Source organism: Apiotrichum porosum (assembly GCF_003942205.1).
Source record: "Apiotrichum porosum strain DSM 27194 chromosome Unknown scaffold_2, whole genome shotgun sequence".
Lineage (NCBI taxonomy): Eukaryota > Fungi > Basidiomycota > Tremellomycetes > Trichosporonales > Trichosporonaceae > Apiotrichum > Apiotrichum porosum.
The window spans coordinates 642772-661533 of NW_021167109.1; the positions used below are offsets into that span (position 1 = coordinate 642772).

General features: G+C 59.1%; 8 protein-coding genes across 8 annotated transcripts; 5 read left to right on the plus strand and 3 right to left on the minus strand.

Moving 5' to 3' along the window:
- Positions 1–1646: 1646 nt before the first annotated feature.
- EHS24_004224 (uncharacterized protein) lies at positions 1647–3719 on the plus strand (the record flags this gene model as incomplete). The annotated part of the gene is made up of 1 exon (XM_028619838.1): positions 1647–3719. The coding sequence occupies one exon, from the start codon at positions 1647–1649 to the stop codon at positions 3717–3719; it is 2073 nt and encodes a 690-aa protein (XP_028478810.1).
- A 597-nt stretch (positions 3720–4316) lies between these two features.
- On the plus strand, positions 4317–5291 carry EHS24_004225 (uncharacterized protein; the record flags this gene model as incomplete). Its single annotated transcript, XM_028619839.1, has 3 exons — positions 4317–4338; positions 4389–4547; positions 5089–5291. 3 exons carry the CDS (start codon positions 4317–4319, stop codon positions 5289–5291), a joined length of 384 nt encoding a protein of 127 aa, XP_028478811.1.
- Positions 5292–6061: 770 nt separating this feature from the next.
- On the plus strand, positions 6062–8087 carry EHS24_004226 (uncharacterized protein; the record flags this gene model as incomplete). The annotated part of the gene is made up of 10 exons (XM_028619840.1): positions 6062–6086; positions 6157–6341; positions 6385–6402; positions 6452–6505; positions 6554–6641; positions 6846–6993; positions 7390–7555; positions 7621–7736; positions 7809–7868; positions 7925–8087. The coding sequence occupies 10 exons, from the start codon at positions 6062–6064 to the stop codon at positions 8085–8087; spliced, it is 1023 nt and encodes a 340-aa protein (XP_028478812.1).
- Positions 8088–8266: 179 nt separating this feature from the next.
- On the plus strand, positions 8267–8931 carry EHS24_004227 (uncharacterized protein; the record flags this gene model as incomplete). The annotated part of the gene is made up of 4 exons (XM_028619841.1): positions 8267–8325; positions 8422–8557; positions 8648–8748; positions 8835–8931. 4 exons carry the CDS (start codon positions 8267–8269, stop codon positions 8929–8931), a joined length of 393 nt encoding a protein of 130 aa, XP_028478813.1.
- Positions 8932–9320: 389 nt separating this feature from the next.
- On the minus strand, positions 9321–11306 carry EHS24_004228 (uncharacterized protein; the record flags this gene model as incomplete). The annotated part of the gene is made up of 7 exons (XM_028619842.1): positions 9321–10084; positions 10126–10375; positions 10412–10604; positions 10685–10752; positions 10793–10888; positions 10976–11211; positions 11267–11306. 7 exons carry the CDS (start codon positions 11304–11306, stop codon positions 9321–9323), a joined length of 1647 nt encoding a protein of 548 aa, XP_028478814.1.
- Positions 11307–12111: 805 nt separating this feature from the next.
- EHS24_004229 (uncharacterized protein) lies at positions 12112–14590 on the minus strand (the record flags this gene model as incomplete). Its single annotated transcript, XM_028619843.1, has 2 exons — positions 12112–13293; positions 13337–14590. 2 exons carry the CDS (start codon positions 14588–14590, stop codon positions 12112–12114), a joined length of 2436 nt encoding a protein of 811 aa, XP_028478815.1.
- Positions 14591–14830: 240 nt separating this feature from the next.
- On the minus strand, positions 14831–16892 carry EHS24_004230 (uncharacterized protein; the record flags this gene model as incomplete). Its single annotated transcript, XM_028619844.1, has 6 exons — positions 14831–14833; positions 15093–15314; positions 15376–16059; positions 16107–16394; positions 16446–16632; positions 16702–16892. 6 exons carry the CDS (start codon positions 16890–16892, stop codon positions 14831–14833), a joined length of 1575 nt encoding a protein of 524 aa, XP_028478816.1.
- A 696-nt stretch (positions 16893–17588) lies between these two features.
- On the plus strand, positions 17589–17815 carry EHS24_004231 (uncharacterized protein; the record flags this gene model as incomplete). The annotated part of the gene is made up of 2 exons (XM_028619845.1): positions 17589–17641; positions 17716–17815. The coding sequence occupies 2 exons, from the start codon at positions 17589–17591 to the stop codon at positions 17813–17815; spliced, it is 153 nt and encodes a 50-aa protein (XP_028478817.1).
- Positions 17816–18762: the final 947 nt, after the last annotated feature.

The following is an 18762-nucleotide window of genomic DNA, read 5'->3' on the forward strand; positions in this document are numbered from 1 at the left end:
ATCTCCCAACTGTGTGTCGAGAGGCCATGACTGAAATAGTCAACCGCCACGGAACAACCGAGTACTCGACCATTTACTTATTCCTTCTTTCCTTGTCTTTCGCCGAGTCTCTCACACGAGTACGTCGGCGTCCGCTTACAAGTACATCAAGCATCCACTCCCCAATATTTCCAGCTCGCTTGCGCATGCCGTGTGAGTGCTGACGGGGCAAGATCGGTCATGGAGCCGGTGCCTGCGAGATTAAACTTTGGTTTTTTATGCTGTTGGAATGTGTGGACCTGGTGGACGTGTGGAGCCTCTTTTCCCCACTGCTTTTGTTTACTCCCCAACGGCGTGGTTTTCCTACTTGTCTTGGACAGCATGTCTAGATCGTGGGAGCAATGTCTGTTGAGTACTAGTGTGACAGAAAACATGGCTCAGGATGAACAAGGTGGTGAGCAAGGCCAGCGAGGTAAGCTATCAAGGTAAGCTACGTGAGTGAAAGTCAGAAGCTCAGAGGGGAGAAGGTCGGCCTCAAGCTTGCTTCTACTGGTGCCACCGACGAGGTTCTCAAACCATCGAGGTCCCCTTCGGCCCCTTCGCTTTCATGTCGTGTGGAGAAGACAGCATGGCCCATGGGGTTGTGCCTTTTGTACCTGGCCACCTGGTGTCATGTTTTATTTCTGGGTGTGCTCCAGACCATTCGCTTCGACGGCGTTACTCGGCGACGCATGTACTTGCTGTACGGGTCTCTGCTGGAGTTGAGCTAAATGACACGAGTGTCGGACGACTGGAACTGTTCGGACCGAGTGTAGCCGCATGCATGACTGACGACGCCAAGTGCAATGTCGACGACGTCTAGGCGTAACACCCATTGATCCATTGAGAGAGAAAAGAGAGTCACGCTTTGCCGCGGTCCGCGGAGATACAATGTGGTTTAATGTGGGCCTGTGGGGTTAGTCCGGGTGTGCGAGTTGTGTCTGCCTTTGTGTGTTTCTACGGCCTGCATCTCTCTTTCGTCCACGACTACCAAAACCCCCCTCATGTACGACTCTGATCGCTTCCTGTCTGTGGTCCCCACCCACATGCATCCGGAGGTCGAGGACCTATCCGGGGCCCGGACGACATGCAGAGCCATGCCTCTCCTTGCCCACATGCAAGAGAGAGGTTTCTCGCCCCCCCTGAGTGCGCCGGGCGGCCGGCGCACTCGTATGTCCTGACAAAAAGAGACGCGGGCCTGACCGCCCACAGACCGCCCCCCGCAGCAGCAGCAGCACCAACAAGTCTTCTTCTGCTTTGCATTCATCATCTCTCTCCATCACCATCTCTCTCTCCCATCTCGTCTGACACACACCTTTTCATTTGCATATAGCCCACTCTTTCTTACAACAATCCGACACACACACACCAGCGGGAAATTTTATTGTTGGGTCTTGTCCGCTCGATAAGCTGGGCGCGCCGTCGTACCCCCATCGTCTCTCGACCCTGGCAGGCAACAAACCCCCTCCCTCCCCCCCACCCCCACCACACCGCAGAGAACAGGCTGTTTGTTACCTGACACCCTCTGCGACCCATCACTCCTTGATCCTTGAATAGCGACCGACGCACATCTGGGCCTGCGTCTTGTAAACACACACTCTTCGTCTCGACCCCAAACAACATCCACCATGAAGGCGATCAAGCGTTTCCTCTCGCCCGCGGACGCCAAGCGTGACCGCGACTCGAGCACCAAGCGGCCATCGAACACCCCCACCCAAAGGTCCGTCTCGACAAGCTCGCACCTCGGCCGCAAAGCCCGGCCTACGTCCTGGCATACTGCGTTCTCTGTGTTTTCCGGCCACTCGAAAGAGTCGTCGGGCACCTCTTCGGCGCGCACAGTGTCCATCTCGCAGCCCATCTCACAACCCTCCCCCTTGGCCAGCGCGCCCGTGGTCCTGCCGCAGGTCCCCTCGCAGACCGCAGAGCCGTCCGAGAGCTCCCAGCCATCATCCCAGGCCTCCTCCCAGCCCTCTTCGGTCCCCTCTTCCACCCACACCCCTTCCATCGCACCGTCGCCGAGCCCATCCAACAGGGGTTCGCTCATTATCAACACACCAACAGGCGCACCGACCATCAGCCTTACTCGCAGCGCCTCGCAGAGAGTGTCTGTTCTCTCAGACTGCTCCTGGGGTGAAGCGGCTGGCTCTCACTCAACCATCTCGAGGGCCCCCTCCATGCCTCGCAGCGTGTCGTACAGCGTTTCACTCAGCAACTCGCGCTCGGCGTCGACTCGCACTGCCCGCCTGAGCAAGGTGGTGCCCCCACGGCCCCGTCGCCGTATTGACTTTGCTGGCGACCACCCGCACATTATTACAGCCATCTTTGGGCACACTTCTCGTTCAACACTCATCCGCCTGCGTCTCGTGTCAAAGGTGTTCAAGGAGCATGCCGATGCGCAGCTGGCGCTCCACCTCGTCCTGTCGTCGCCCATCGGGTCAACGTCGCTCCGCGTCCTCGGCCCCGATGGTGCGCAGATCCCGGGCCTCTCACCGCGGATCCTGTACAAGAGGGAGGACCGCCGCCGCATCTCGCCCGTCGTCTCCAGCACGCGCGTATTGGACTTTTGCGGTCCCTCGCGTGCGCGCGACGGCGAGATGGCCGACATTACCGTCCAGTGCAGCTCCGTCACCACTGTCCGTCTCCGTGCCGACGCAACGGGCCAGTTCCCAACCGTGTGCCCGTTCCCGCCTCGCGCGACCCAGATTGTCGCATTTACGAGCCTCGCTGCCGACGACGTTGGCAACAGCTCCACCCCCGCCGTTGACAAGACGGCGCGCCGCAAGTCCTGGCGCTCGAGCTGGCACGAGAGCGTCCCTGCAACGCTCTCTCCCACTGTTCCGGCGCACTCGTACATTGGCCCTGTGCCCAACCGTACCCGTCGCCTTGTCGTGACGGTGAGCTACCCCAAGGCTACCCTCGTGCAGCCCCCCTTGCGCCAACTCGGCACCTGGCACCACCCCGAGTCTCTGCGCGAGGTGGTTGTTATTTTCGCGGCACAGGAGCCGCTTTCTCGTGCCCGTCCTCGCTCGTTCTTGAGCCTCAGCAGCGACCCCTCGGCGTCACTGGCCGTGTACGACAAGTACCACCTCGCCAGCGAGCTTGCAGCCCAGCAGGCCGGGGGCGCCGCGCGCCAGCGCCGCTTCCTGTCCACGCCTCCGACGTCCGGCGCGTCGTCGCCGTCGCCGTCGCTCACGATCCGCACAACACCCAGGTCGCCCAAATCGCCGCGTGCCAGGCCCACCAGCTGGATGGGCCCCATTTCCTCCCCCATCTCCCCGCGCACCAACTCTCTCCCGACGCCAACACTGACCGTCTCGGACGCCGACGCGGGCACCCCGCGCACCCCAAACTTTCCCTATCCGTCCCCCATGCGCCTGGGCGTGCTGTACCCGCTCATCCGCGCCATGGCGCGCCACCTGCCCAACAACGTCTCGTACACGCTCGTGGACACGGCGCGCCTCGACCCCGTCCTCCTGGGCCACGCGGCCGGGACGCTCCTGTCCCCGCGCCAGATCGAGCGCGAGTTCACCACCGCGCTCAAGCAGGAAGTGTGGGCCAAGCGCCAGGCCGACGGGTTCCCGCTCGACGGCAGCAATGCAGACGCGGGGCTCCTGGACGAGCTCAAGTTTGTCAGCCGCAACGAGTACCTCACGAACGTGGGCGAGCGCGAGTGGAAGCTCGAGACGACAGAGTACCTCTAGAGGAAAAGGAAATTGGAGTTTGGAGGAGGGGCATTATTAATAGAAGGTGGTAATCACAGAGCAGTGTTCTCTCTTGTTCTTATTTTGGTTTTTATCTTAGTTGTACCCAGACGGCCGGCCGTCGCAGATGTATACCTTTACAATGGCCTGTGCAAGGGATCCAGATGCCAGTGGACAGTGGGTGCAGGTAACTTTGTATGCCTGTTCGCGACTGTCGTACTTGGTGGCACACGGTGCCTTGCCTCGCCACACCCCCGGTGGAGGCTGTCCACCGCGGCCAGTGCTGATTGATGGATCCGACACAAGGGGGCCTGAGTCAACATGAGGCAGTGTGGGTTGTGATTCGGGCGTGGCAGTGCTCAGTGATGGGTTGTCCTGGATGTTTGGATGCTTCGCTGCTTCGTTTGCTTCGCTATTGTGGCGGCGGTGTGTACTGGCTTCAAACACGCGGCTCATCACTCATATCACTCTGGTGGTCGACCGACAACAAACAGCGCAAGAACGGACCATTTTTCCATCATCACAACTTCTGCGTCTTCCTCTCACTCAACTTACGCGTCGTACACACAAACACACGAACACACAAACAAGTCCATCATGACAAGGTACCACGGTCGCGGTGAGTGCTACCTCTACATCTCTAGCTCAACAGCTGACACTTGCGGCCAGCTCCACCCATGAACGCGTCCGAGCGGGAGATCATCTACGCCTACGGCGGCTGGACGGGCTTTTGCCATTCCATGTCCCTCAAGCCCTTTGTCCTGGAGGACAGCATCGAGGCGTACCGTATCGTACAGGCCATGGCCGAGGAGCAGAGGAGGCTTTGCGGTGCGCATGGTCTTCAGAAGTGAACCGCGTGCGCCTGGTGCGAGTTCATCACCAGCGCCGTGGAGAGTGCATGCGGGCGCACTGGCGCACGGGGGTACATACTGTGCACAGTGTCGTTTTGGTATTCTGGATATCTGGATCTGTATGCATCTCGTGCGTTTGCATAAGAGCTGTGCATGTGGGCGGGTGGTGGCCTCTGCAGACTGGCATCAGTGCAACGGGGTACGGGGGATCAGACGTGCACGCGCTTCGGAACCAACTTGATGTTCAAAACAAACCCCAAACCCATCCACTCAACAATACTCAACTCACCGACACTCGACCCACAAACATCCACAAGCTACACGCAGGATCATGTCCGCTTCTGACTGCCTCGGTAAGCCTCACACCCGCGCTCTTCATCCCTACATGCTTGCACTCCAGTCCCACGCGTCTCTTGCTCCTTCCTTGGTTCTTGTTTCAGCTTCGCATTCCTGTTGTATGTAGCTGACACCTTCCTTCCTTCTCTCCCCCCCATCCTTCCCTCCCTCCCCACTCCCAGCTCCTCCCCTCCACAACCAGACCGAAAAGGACATTGTCAAGTCGTACGGCGGCTGGACGGCCTTTTGCCACTCGATGGGACTCAAGCCCTTCAACCCTGAAGACAACGCCGAGGCGTACTACATCCTCCGTTCGCTTGCGGCCGACGAGGAGGCGGAACAGGCCAAGAACACGAACAAGAGCAAGCACAAGAACAACGCGTAGGGCGGCGGCCACGGCGTAGCCTCTTCACGGACAAGATTGGGCGTGTTCGCCTCGTACTGTTTGCGTTCAGAGGTCAAGGAAGGAAAGGTGAAAGGGTTGAGAGGGGTGAAAGGTGAGCTATTCATCCGATACGAGAACGAGCTCTGACGCGGTGCAGGAGAAGGTCGACATGTGATGACAATGCTGGAAGCACACGTTCTCATCCTGGCTCTGATTTCCACCTACCGCACTGTCAGGCAACAGGTCCATCGCTGGATGCACTGACTGGCAAGAAGGAGTGTTTTGTCCAGAGTCAGCTTTCATGTTTCCAAAGCTGCCTACCCGTCACATCCCCGAAGCAAGCTCGGCATAGCCCGTACGGCAAAACCGACGGTGACGGATTTCGGCACTCCGTCTACGAGGTCGTTGCTCGTGGCTTCAGAGACGGTCAAGAGACAACGCAAGGCTTGCCTGAATCTGCTCAATGAGCAACGCGAAGCATTGATGTGTACATGTGCGCATGTGCACACATGGAACAGAGCAGGCGTCATCAGAGCCACATATAGCGCTCATGACAGAGCGGACCGGCCGCGTTCCGGCATTCGGTGATCTGCGCCGAGATCACGGTTATTACAACACGCTGCCGCCGTCCGATAATACTCCCGTCGCCGTGTGGGGGTTGATAACATATACTGACGACGAGGGGGACCCGCTTGACAATGCCCATCCTCCGTGTCTGTACCCGGAGGCCACTTACTCGCACCTACACGTACAGCCTGTCTCGTCGCGCCATGGCCAGCCGTAAACCGTTCAAGGGTATGTCCCCAGCTGAGCTGACCGGGCACTGTTCGTATGAGCTCCAGCTGACCCGGCTCCACCATCGTAGAGGCCGAAGCGTCCCGCCCAGACTTTGACTCGTCGGCAACCCCCTTCTTCACCAAGACCCCCCAGCCCGACTGGAAGCCCGGAGGCGGGCTGAACGACCTTCCCTCGGCGCAAGAGTTCAAGCCCGAGAACGCGACATGGAGGTCTATCGATCCCGACACGCACGACAAGACGGCAATGTACAAGGTGAGCTGCCGGTACCTGCAACTGGAAGCTGACCATGACACAGATGATGATCTCTGCCATTGTACGTAGCTTGGTAGTCCATGTCGTCTAAGCTATCGCTGACGTTCAAGCAACCACGCCCCATCGCGTTCGTCTCCACCCTCTCGCCAGACGGCGCTGCCAATGTACGTTTCCGCTAGTTTCGCAGTCGAGTGCTATAGCTGACGTCCCAGCTCGCCCCGATCAGTTTCTTCAACATGGTCGCGCCTGACCCGCCCACAGTCATGATCTCCGTGTCGACCAAGGGCGGTGCGCTGAAGGGTAAGTGGTGCTGAGGCGGTGGGGTTGTGCCAGTACGAGAGTCATTGGCAAAGCGAGCAGAACATGCGGCGTTCCCCCGCCCGGTCTTACTCGTATGTCCTCGCGCTGTGCCACGCGAGCACAGTTTTGTTTTGCTTGCATCCACGCACGAACGCGTATACAGCTGTTACATAGGCATAGTTCACATGTTGACAGCTGCAACAGACACCAACCTCAACATCAAGAACCTGAAAGAGTTTGCCGTGTCCATCATCTCGGAGCCGTTCCTCGAGGCAGCCAACTATACCGCCGTGGACGCGCCGGCCGGTGTCGACGAATGGGCTCTGTCTGGATTGACAAAGCGCGAGTCTGAGTGAGTTTCTTTCTTGTTCGCCTCATGAGGGGGAAGGGGGAAGGAGGGAGGGAGGGGGGAGGGAGGGGGAGGGAGGGAACATGCGGGCTGGAAACGAGTGCCTGGCGACGCCAAGCGTCTCATTGGCGGCAAGTGGGCCGACAAGATGGTCCAGAGCGACATGAAGCACTGGGCTTGTCAAGGCCAAGGCCACCGAGATCTATGTCTGGCGACGCCCGTGTCATCGGCGGGAAGGTTGCCGAAAACGAGGTGCAGAGCGACATGAAGCACTGGGGCCTTGTTGAAGGCCAAGGCCACCGACACCAATGCCAGGCCACGCCAAGGGTGTCATCCGCGGCAAGGTTACCGACAAGGAGGTGGAGAGTGACTTGAAGCACTGGCGTTGCCTTTGACAAGGCCACCGAGACCTATCGCCTGGCTGCGCCCAAGAGTGTCATTGGAGTCTACCGACCAGGAGGTCGAGAGCGACTTGAAGCACTGGCCTTGTCGAGGCCAAGGCCACCACGATCTGTACCTGGCCACGGCCAATGGTGTCATCGGCGGCAAGGTTACCGACGAGATGGTCGAGAGCGACATGAAGCACTCGCCTTGTGTCAAGGCCACCAAGACCAATGCTGGACGCCCAAGGGTGTCATCGGCCGCAAGGTTACCGAAAAGGAGGTCGAGAGCGACATGAAGCATTGGCCCTTCAAGGTCAAGGCTATCGAGCCCTACATTGAAGTCGGGCACCGCGGCGAGGCCTAGTAGCCTTGTCTGGACGATATCTCCTCGGTGGTACTCTTCCAGATGAAGGAGGTGGCCGAGACCTAGTTCAGCGTCACCGTTTCCAAGGCCACTGTGACCGTCTATGCCCACTTCTACGACTGGCCGTCGATGTTGGCGATCAAAGTCAAAGAGGTGGCCGAGACCTACTTCTACGACTGGCCGTCAGGGTGGCGATCAAAGTCAAAGAGGTGGCCGAGACCTACTTCTACGACTGGCGGTCAATGGTGGTGGTCAAGGCCACGGAGGTGGCTGAGACCTACTTCTGCGACTGGCCGTCAATGTTGGCGATCAAGGTCACAGAGGTGGCCGAGACCCTCATCTACGACTAACTGTCGATGGTGGTGACCAAGGTCAAAGAGGTGGCTGAGACCTACTTCTACGACCGGCCGTCGATGGTGGTCAGCAAGGTCAAAGAGGTGGCGGAGGCCTACTTCGGCGGTACCGCTGGAAAGGGCCGTGCCTGCCTACTTCTATGACCGACTAGCTCGATGGGGTAACAGGGGCCCAGATGCTCTCCGCGAAGATCCCATCGACGATTCTGATCGAGATGAAAGCAGTTGCCGAGGCGTACCTCGGGGGTCTCGTTTCCCAAGACCGTCGCGACCATCCCCATCCTTCCTCACGTAACCTACTTGAACGACTTGGCTCACACACACCCCGCAGGTCCATCTCCGTGCCCCACGTCGCCGAGGCGGCATTCAGCATGGAATGCACCGTCGAGCACTGGTACGACCTCAAGAACGATGCCGGCCAGACCAACTACACTGTCATCTTGGGCCGCGTGCGGCGATTCCAGGCGGTACGTGGACAGTCTTGCGCTAGCTGTGATACTTGGAGTGTGCAGCTGGAACAGACACCGCTGACGAGACTGGGCTGACGCTCCTTACAGAAGGACTTCATCTTCGACCCAGTGGACACGATGCGCATCCTGCCAGAAAGGCTCAAGGCCGTGTCGCGCATGGGCGGGATCTCGTATGGCCGTACTCTGCAGTGAGTGTTGCCCTCCACTTCCTGCCGTCTCGTTCGGTATCCAGCAGGGCACGGAGGGACCGCGATCACAAAACTCACCCGCTCAGAATGGTCGAACTCCCCCGCCTGGCGTGGAGCAATGTCAAGGACCAGGACGAGGTCAAGGCCGCGCTGGACAAGACGCCGTCGCCGCCCAAGCTCTAGAACCCCATCAAGCGGATCGAGACCATGTTGCGGCTTTGTATGTAGAGCACGCATAATCACAAGTTTCTCACATGGGTTCCCGGCTACACACACACCTCACCGACTCAATATGGACACACTGACGCACTACTATGGACTCTGGCCTCTGCCACTAACTTGCTCCTCCCCACACTCTCCTCCTCTCATGTTTGTTGAATCGCGCTCCTGCTCGCGTGCGTTTTGGAATGGTTTCATTCGAGGAATAGGGACCTGGCGGCTGCCCCAACATTGCCTACGCCAGGAAGCCTATGCGTGCTCCACCTATGCTGCTGCCGGAATCGCACAAGAAACGAGGACGGCAGAATGGAGCAATCCATGCTGCCCATCCTCCACCCGACCAAGCGAGACGTCTAGCCCCTGCCTCCGGGGGCACCGGGACCGTACCTCATGGGTACATCGACCTCGACCTCGGGGGTGTCCTTTTCGTCCTCGCTGGGGCCCTTTGTCGCCGCCTCGTCGAGGAGGACATCGAGCTCGGCGCGAATCTTGTCAATCTCGTCGGAATAGTCGTAAGCTCCCGCCGACTTGGTGGGGGATACCTGAGGGGGACGAGGAGGGCCATAGTACTCGTCGTACTCCTCATCAAAGCTGAGAGGGATATAGTCTTCCTCTCCCAGGTCTCCAGGCTGATGCTGGCCTGAACCAGTTGCCCCCTTGGCGCCATTGAGCGAGTGGACCGGGCTCATGGACATGCCCCAGCGACTGCTGGCCGTCCTGGGAGTAACCTGATGGCCGGGGGTGTGGGCGGGCGTCGAGTTGCCCGGAGCTGTGACGGAAACGCTCAGAGGAGGGACACTGTGGCCACCAGCGACACTGGTGCGAGGACCTGAGGGGCCAGAGGAACCAAGACCACCACCAGTACGGTTTGCCGTAGGAGTCACGCCTCCAGTGGTCTTGGAAGCACCATTTGCGCTGCCGTTCGCACTGCCCTTCCCCTCCGTCTCAGCCTTCTTGACCTTGGCGGCCTGGGACTCGGCCTTCTTGTAGGGAGTGGCATAACCCTTGCCCTTGTTCTTGCCCTTCTTGAATTGCCCTTTACCCTTGCCCTTGCCGTAGGAGTAGGCGTGGTAAGCAGGCTTAGGCTTGTCGCGGGTCCACCTATGAGGTCCGCCAGCTGGGTGGTTAGAGCTAACCCTTGCATCCCGAATAACTCACCTGATCTCGCCGAGTCTGAGCGGCCATGACGGGGCTCGGACTCCCAGGCCATGAGGTAATCGGCAGGCGCTTTGGGGCTGTACGATGCATAGGCAGAGTACCCACTCTCGTAGCGAGATGGTGGTGCCTCGGGTTGGTAAGGGGGTCGGAAGCTGGACTGACGCGAGGGGCCGTTGCCTGCGGGTGAGGCGCCCCACATGCGCTTGCGCTCAGCCGAGTCCAGACGAGGTGGCTCTGGACTCATCCTCGGCTGAGAGTTAGAATGGAACACGATGTTCTAGCTCACCTCGTACTTGTGCTTGAGACGAAAGAAGCCCGGGATACCGACTCTCTCGAACCGCGTGAGGCCCTCCAGAGGGCGGCAGAGCGGAAGTGTGATGTCGGTCACATCGGACAGCACGTCGTTGAGGCTGCGTGCGTCGGCCAGGGCGTGAGCGCCGTGGAGACCGTCCGCGATGAACTTGGGCCAGCTCGAGCGACTGATTAGAGCCTGGGCGTAAGGTCAGCATGAGGCCGGCGCAACAGTGGTCAACTTGCCAAGCTGGAGGTCTTCCTATACGTTCGAGGCAAGATATCGAGACCCAGCTCGAAGGCTGGATCATCTTCGAAGCGACAGCGCAGCGGCGACTGTCACGTCAGTCAACCATATCATCTGTTCAGACCCTACCATGGCCAGTGCACGGCGTGCGCTCTCCTCGCTGTCAAAAGTAACTGAGATGTTGAACTTGGTTGGCTCTGGGCGAGAAAAGACGTGCCATGCAGCCTGTGAAAAGTTGTCAGCGCTGGGAATGGTGGCCCATTATGGGAAGCCGCACAGACCACGAAGTGATCAGCGTCACTCAGCACTCACCAGCGTTCCACACGGCCTGAGGACTTTAGCCAACCAAGTCTCCGCACGGGTCAGCCTCTTTTTGCCGCTGTGGCCAGTGAACGCGTTTGAATCGAGACCAATGACGTAGACGGAGTAGAGGTTGACATAGGCAGTGTCGCTGACGCTGCCGCCCCAACCGTAGTCGCTCTCGCTGGCGTCTTTGAGGGTACCTTGGATCTGGAAGCCGGAATAGATCTCCACAAGGACAAACTTGTCTGGAGGCAGGGAGAGACGTTAGAGTGGCAGCGATGGGAGATGAGGGTGGCGTACTGGGGTCCCATGGCTGGTTGTTGGGGTTGAGAAACTCCATGATGAGGGCCTTGTGGGGATGGGGAGGGTGGAAATGGGGGGAGGTGGACGGGGTGAGGAACGGTAGTCGCCTGCACGGATGCTCGCTGATGGCTGATGGGTGAGCACACGAATCCTCGTGTTGTACCCACGGAGGTTGGGCGAAAGCAGAGAACTGCGATGGTGGTTGGATGAGGGAAGAAGAGAGTGTGGAAAGGACGTGGATTGTTCAAAGAGACGGAAAGAGATGATGGGACCCGAGAGAAGACTCGCCGTCACGTCCAGTCACCCACACACACACACAGAACTGCACCGCACAGATGCCGCCCGTTCCCACATAGGTCGCTTAGAAGTCGGCCTTCGCCATGTTGAGGACACCACCGGCTACATACCTATGCATGCTACATTTGTAACCAGTCCCACATGCATCTGGCTCAAGCTTGAGGACTTTGGTCGGGGTGAAAGCATGCATAGCGGCCCGCGGCAGACAAGGTGGGGGCCCACACTCCGAGAAACCAGTAGAGAGGGAACCACGACTTTTTATATCACCCGTTATGTGTTTCTCGCTGCTCCCATCGAAGGACGCGATATGCCGATCCCTGATGGCACTCATTCAACACCGCACTACATCTCTCAGCGATCTCAGCATAACAATGCATGTCGCCCAAGCATGCGTTGTCGCTGAGACCCAGACTCTCGCTCATGCACTAAATCGCCTAAAATGGACAGAAAATACCCAGAAATTACACAAATACTCTGCATGCGACTCAGCCATATGAAACTATCTTCTCCTCCGTCAGTCTGTATACTACATCACCATCCATCAACTAGTCCTCATTCTCGGCCATCTTGGTGAACACATCCTCAATGTCTGTGAGGAGCTTGGCCTTGACGGTACGGACCTCGGCGTCGAGCTCGGCCAGGTGGCGGCGGTGAGAGCCTGCACGGACGGCCTGGTGGGCCTCGAGGTGCAAAACCTTGGCACGAGCCGTCGCAATCTTGATATCCGCCGCCTCCTGAATGGCCTTGATCTGACGCTCGAGCTCGGCCACCTTGTTCGTGTGCGAGGAGGTGGCGGTCTGGTGGTGCTCGCGGGAGGCCTTGATGCGGTTGAGCAGGTTGGTGGTCTGCTCGTGCCAGGTGCTGGAGCCGTCGAGGACCGTCTGGAGGTTTGGGTCGGCCGGCTCGGCGTCGTCACCAATCACGGCTTCCTCGGAACTGCTGGCACCAGGGACCTCGTTCTTGTGGATACCAAGCGAGAGGAGGATGGCGCGGGCTTGAGCACAGTTGGGGCAGTCGCGAGACGCCTCCGAGTCGCCGACCCAAGCGTCCTCGAAGGCAGGAAGAGGCATGTGGAGCTGGCCCAAGCGGCTAAACTTGACCATTTTGGCATACGTACGCATGACTTCGAGCTGTTGGCAGGGGGTCTCGTGTGGGTGACCATTGCTGGCGGTGCGAGTCGCGTTAATGGTAGCCAACGACGTCACGGGGGCACCCTGAGGGTCGATAACCCCCTCGGTGCGGAAAGAGCCATTACAGATCTCGTCGGCCTTCATGAGCATGGTGGCCTTGTCGGAAGGGTCGACAATGGCGCTGGAGGGGATGACCGTCTGGGAATTATCATGGGGCGCAGGCGTGTCACGAATCTTGCTCGAGGGGACCTCAGTGGGGGACGTGGTGACGCCCGCAGGATCCTTGGGAGAACAGGGGCTGACTTGAGAACGCTCCTCTGGTAAAGCGTCGGAGAGAGCCTTGGAGTGCTTGTGCAGGTTGGTTGCCGTAAGCTTGGTAGGAACAGGGGTGTTGGCCTTGGTGACAAGCGTGTTGGCCCCCTCGGTGATCTTGTTAGGGCTGGTGTCGGACTCGTGGCCCTCGATGTCCTGGGCATCGCTCTCGTAGTCGGCCTCCTGGTCGCTGTCCCAGATCATCAACTCGGCCTCTTCATCCCTGGCACGAATGCAGAACTTGCACTGGCACTCATCATCCTCGTCCATGTACTCGTGGCCCCGCTGATTGTTAACAGGTGGTTGCTTCCCTGTGTGGATTACCTACCTCACTGTTTGTCTCAGACTGCATGCTCTCATCCTCGCTCTCGCTCTCGCTCTCGGCGTCCTCGTCCTCGTCCGATCCCTCCGAGGAGTTGTCCTCCTCGTCCGAACCACTGTCTTGGACCTCGCTGTCGGTGTATTCGGTGAGCTCCGTGTGGTCGGTCATGGAGGCGTCGTCTTCCTCGTTCTCACAGTCGCTCGAGGAGTTCGCGTCAGATTCACAGTTGGCGTCTTCCTCCTGCAACGTGCTGGAGCGGGTGTCTGAAGAGGTGGAGCCTGGGGCAGGACTGGAGCCGCCTTTGTCTTCGAGCTCGACCTTGACCTTGGTGGAGGCAGGCTGTTGCTCGTCGACCTCGAAAGAACGCTTGCGCTTGCCACAGGCCGCGGCGTCGGACCCGTCGACAACGTCGGGCTGATTGCCTTCCTTGGAGATACCAGTTACATCAGAAACACCCCTCGTGCGGACAAGGTGGATGGTGCGTGAGGGGCCGAGGGGAACGGTGGGAGGCGGGCCAACGTAAATGGTGTGCGGAGGGCCGAGGTGGATGGTGGGAGGTGGCCCGAGGCTGGGTGGATCGAGGGCGATCTGCTCGCGCCCGCCAGTGTGGGAATCGGAGCCGCGACCAGGTGGAGTCTCAGCTTGAGCCTTGGTATCCTCGAGACGCTTGGGACCCTTGGGGATGGTGGTCTTGATGTTGGTGGGGTGTTTGAAGCCCGAGAGAACAAACTTAGTGGTGTGGTGAGGGGCGGCGGGAGACTCGCGAGCCGCCGCGGGGTTGGGGTTGCGGGTGCGCTGGCAGACGCCACAGTTGCAGTCGTCACCGTCCGAGGCCTTGACCTTTCCGACAGGAGTGGACGGGTCCATCGAGGAAGGCGTTGCCGAGACGGTCTCGCTGTGGATGGGAGTCTGGTGGGAGGACACGGGAGTCATGTTGGAGGAGCGAACAATCTGGCGCAGGCGGGTCATGAGTGGCTTGGGAGGGGACGTGTGGGCGCTGGGGCTCGACTTTGCAGCGGGAAGCTTGCGACCACGGCTGCTGGGAATGAGCTTGTGTTGTTGGGTGGTATTGGGTTCAGCAAGTTGGTGGTGGTAGAGCGAGTCCTCCAGCTTGATTCCTCCGCTCGAGGAGTGGGTGGCAAGACGGGGTGTGACAGTGGGGTGCGGCTGGGAAGAAGCGGAAGCCCCAGCGGACGTGACGTTGCGCTGTGCGACGGGCGCTAGAGGGAGGGCGTTGTAGTTGGCAGCGTCAGGGGGCATGGTGATGATGATGTGTAAGTTGTTGGGAGAGTGGGTGAAAGAAGGAAGGAAGGTGTGTGTGTGTTGCGCATGGGGATGAGTGGATCCGTGTCTTCCTTCCTTCCTTGCGCCCGGGGGGCTCGCACACACACCACTCTGTCACACACCCCGCCTTTCCCGCGCCGCCGCACACATGACGCACCAAATGGGCAAAACTCACGCATCGTCTTTCACATCGACTGCATACACACAGTCACTATATCACTATCACACTGCTCAGTCGGCCCCAGAGGCGCAGAGGCGATGTTTACCGTGTCCTCATTCACACCGACCTGTTTGGCGTCCTTCTCTAGGAGGTCCCTCGGTGCCGACATGGTCTCCCCCACTAGTGAGGGTATAGGACGGCACGATGCCCACCTTGGCGAGTGTGTCGAGGTGCTCTTGAAGAGCAAATCGCACAGCGTGGAGGTAGGCGATCAGCGTCGGAAATGTGGTTGGCGACCGAAAACTGGCCGATTTTTACCTCGAGGCTAGCGATGAGGTGGGGGTCGCACCACACGGCCTGATCAGACGTGACCTTGTTGCGTGCCCAAAGCTCGACCATGAGGGGCGATGGGCGGAACAAGCCGAGTACCACGCCTTCGAAAGTGTCGATACCTTTGGTCGCCAGGTCGTCCACGAATGCCTGCAGGGTACCTGCATTGCCTCGTAGAAAGCGACAATCGTCGGGAACGGGTACGACATCCTGGCAAGGTTGGATTGCCAGGATTCAAACGACGAGTTGGACTGGTGGTGGCCGGGCAGACCATTGCTTCGTGGCCGGTGTAGGTCATGCGACCCGGACGGCCCAAAAGTCCACCGTGGTTTGATGGAAGCCCAGTCGTAGGGTCGACGGTGTTCACCAGGCCAGGACGACGGTCGTACCCGTACAGGAGAGTGTTGTGCGCCAGGTGGACAAAGACCCCGAGGATGTCGAGGGCCAAGTCCGGAGCGAACAGGTAGTTGCACTCCAGCAACCACCGGAGGAGCACGCACAGGAGGAAGCGTGCGAGGTTTTCGGTGGTGTGCTGGAGGAAGAACAGCGTCGGGACACCGTCCTGGTTGACCGGCATCCTGGGGGCGTCCGGGCGGCGTTGACGCACCTCGGCCTCAACCACAATGAAGCGTGAAGGAGCATCGCGCTTCAACACCTCCATTGCCTGCTGGACAGCAGCGTTGGGCGGACGCAGATGGTAGCCTCGAATCACCTCGGTGATGTCGGGCTCAGGCAGGGTAGCCTTCCACACGTACGCCTCGCCCATCGAACGGAAGGTCGTCACATCGTTCACCCACCGCCTCCTCTGCTCGCCGACGACGGCTCCGCGAGAGACGGCTGCCTGAATGGCGTGGAGGTGGTTGAGAAGGACGGCAATGGTGCCGATCTCCTCGTGGCGGGGACCAGTCCCGTCTTCGTTGTTGAAGAAGCGGGCCAGGTGGTCCAGCATGGCGGCCTGAAGAAACCGCCCTTCTTGGACATGTTGAAGCCGACGGGGACCACCTGCACGTTGTCGGGTGTGTGGAGAGGGAGGTCTCCAATATCGCCGTCGTCCCCCGCCTTCATCTGGTCTCTCAGGTCAATGGAGGGAGCCAGGATCCGCGTGCGGGCGAGGTAGTTGCGGAGCTTCTGGATGTGCTCCGGAACACCCGACGCCGCGTCCACGATGTCGTCGGTGTGGTACGGCGCCACACCTCCTTCGAGGAGCCAGGACGTGAGCTTGGCGCGGATGGCGCTGGCGCCGAGACTGGCCTCATCAACGCAAATGGCAGCAAAAGGACCAAAGTGCAGCTAAACGTCAACACAGTATTCCAGTGCAGAGGCAAGGAGGCATGAACTCACGTCGCTCATGGTTGTCCTGGGCTCATATGGGACGTTTTTCTTGGCGCAACGGAGCTTGTCCCACACCAGAACGGAAGCCAGCTTCTCCTCCAGCGTTTGGCGCCTGCCGATGATGAAGATGGCCTCCTCGATGGCCTCGACCTCGTCGTACGCCTCGGCAAGCTCACCCTCGCCGCCATCCTCGTCGCTGGCATCCAACTCGTCGTCGTCTCACTCATCGTCGGTGTCCTCGTCCTCGTCGTCTGAGAAAATGTACGACTGGTCTCCAATGTCGGAGACCTTTGCGCCGGAAGGAAGAGGCGACGGGACAGGCGCTGGACAGGGGCTTGGATCGCCACTGGACGTACTCCTGGTAATAGGGGTGGAGGACGATCCACGACTGGTGCTGGACGACCCGGACGTCGAGTTGTCAGCCGGGGCCCCACTGCGCGTACTACGGCGATCCATGTGAACTGGGCTAAAGAGAGGTTGGGCGAGGAAAAGTAGAGCGAGAAGATGTCGAGCCAGCACAAGTTGGCGGGGACAAGAGGAGTGAGGAGAATCGGATGGGAGTAAAGGAAAAGAGGGCTTGGAGCGAGTAGAGGAGAGCAAAAGGCAGGTTGGTGATCTGCACGAAAGGGTTGTATGTTTGTATGTAGTGAATGGCAAGTGGTTGATCAACCACTTGCCACTCATGGTTGACGGTGTTTATGTCTGGGGGTGAGGCCGATTTTGCCACCCCCACGCTCAGCCGCCCACAGCCAGATTCGAATGAAGCAGACGCAACCTGGCATTCCCCCATGGCCCACGGCCACATACTTGCCACCCAGACAACGGCCTTGACATACCCCAGCATCCTCTGTACCTCTGCTCAACAGTTCACCACCACCACCCCCTCGCCTCTTGACCTCTGCGCATGCTGCACAGAGCTGTTGAACGTCGCCTGCCAGCCGGAACGTCTTGAGCATCTCCTACGATGCCACACTACGGCGGTGCGCTGTAACGAGTTCGCTCCGTCTGGGCGTTCAGGTCGACCGCAGCGTCTCCGTTTTCAGCTGCTTGACCTACGTGTTCTCCATCGCTGCGGCTGACTGAAACGGCAGCGGCGACACCAACGACCGCAATTGGATCCCCGTTGTTCCTCTGCTTCACTGGAGGTCCTTAATGCCTCGCTCTTCGTCCGCCACCTCTATGCTCTCCCCTGAGATTGGAAACAGGTATGTCTGCAGATTCTGGTGAGAGACAGTGTCATCGGTAGAGACAGTGTGAACGGTGCGCTGACAATGCCCAGTCTTGACCCGATACGGTGCACGAGCTCCTTGAGTGTGGCACCGGAAGAGGCCGTTGTCGGTCTTCCCACCATGGGCATGAAGGCTCATCCATCAATGTAACCAGCAGTCGAGCCCTCCATCCTGTCCCACTTCGATGACTGTTCCCTTCTCGGCGAGACGAGAGCCTCGCACAGCCTGCTGTGGTTCAATGGCTGATGATCCAAACGAACTAGCCTCAGCCATTCATGACCACTACCGCAGCTTGAACAGGGCCAAGAGATTGCCGGGTTAGCTTGAGGAGTTCGCTGCTGGGTTCACCCAAACGTTGATGAAATACATATCGTCGTCCTCAAAGTCGATGTATGCATAATGAATGCCAATACAATGCGAGCTAGGATGGTTATCGCTTCCATACAGGCTTGGTTCGAAGCCAACTCGGTGACTAAATAATTTGCTGCCACCACCGATCCTCTTCCTCGCTCGTGTTGCACAATCACAACCCATTGCTGCAGCAAGTAGCGGACGAGGTTCAGCAATCACCATCATCGCTCGCGACGCATGCACGCTGTCCTATCCACAGTATACATCAAACATGAACGATGCGACCAGCAGCAAGCACAATAGCGTCGAACCTCTGCTGTCGGAGTCAACAGTGCCGCGACAGACATAACGCCAGCCTTGGCCGCTGCCAACCAAACCTTTGAGCCTCATCAGGTACACCTCTAAGTAGGGGAGACGGCCACACGCAAGCCACTACCCTCTCGGACCTGATGGCCACGACTGGGAGGAATGGCCGATGACCCAGAGGGGGGATTCGGCAAAAGACTGCCATTGCCGCAGCCACAACGGACGTCGGTGGCCAGTGAGCGCATACATGCGCATATGGTTGAATTGACTGACTGCTTCAATATTCCCGTTGGAAACCTTTCGCACCGACACAGTTATGAAGAGTTACGAAGCACACTATTCATTGTCTATCTCTCCCGAACAGTCCCGATTAGACTTTCCAACACAATCTTATTGCAGTCTCCAACCCCATTCCTCTGGCCTCTGGTTGCATTAGCACA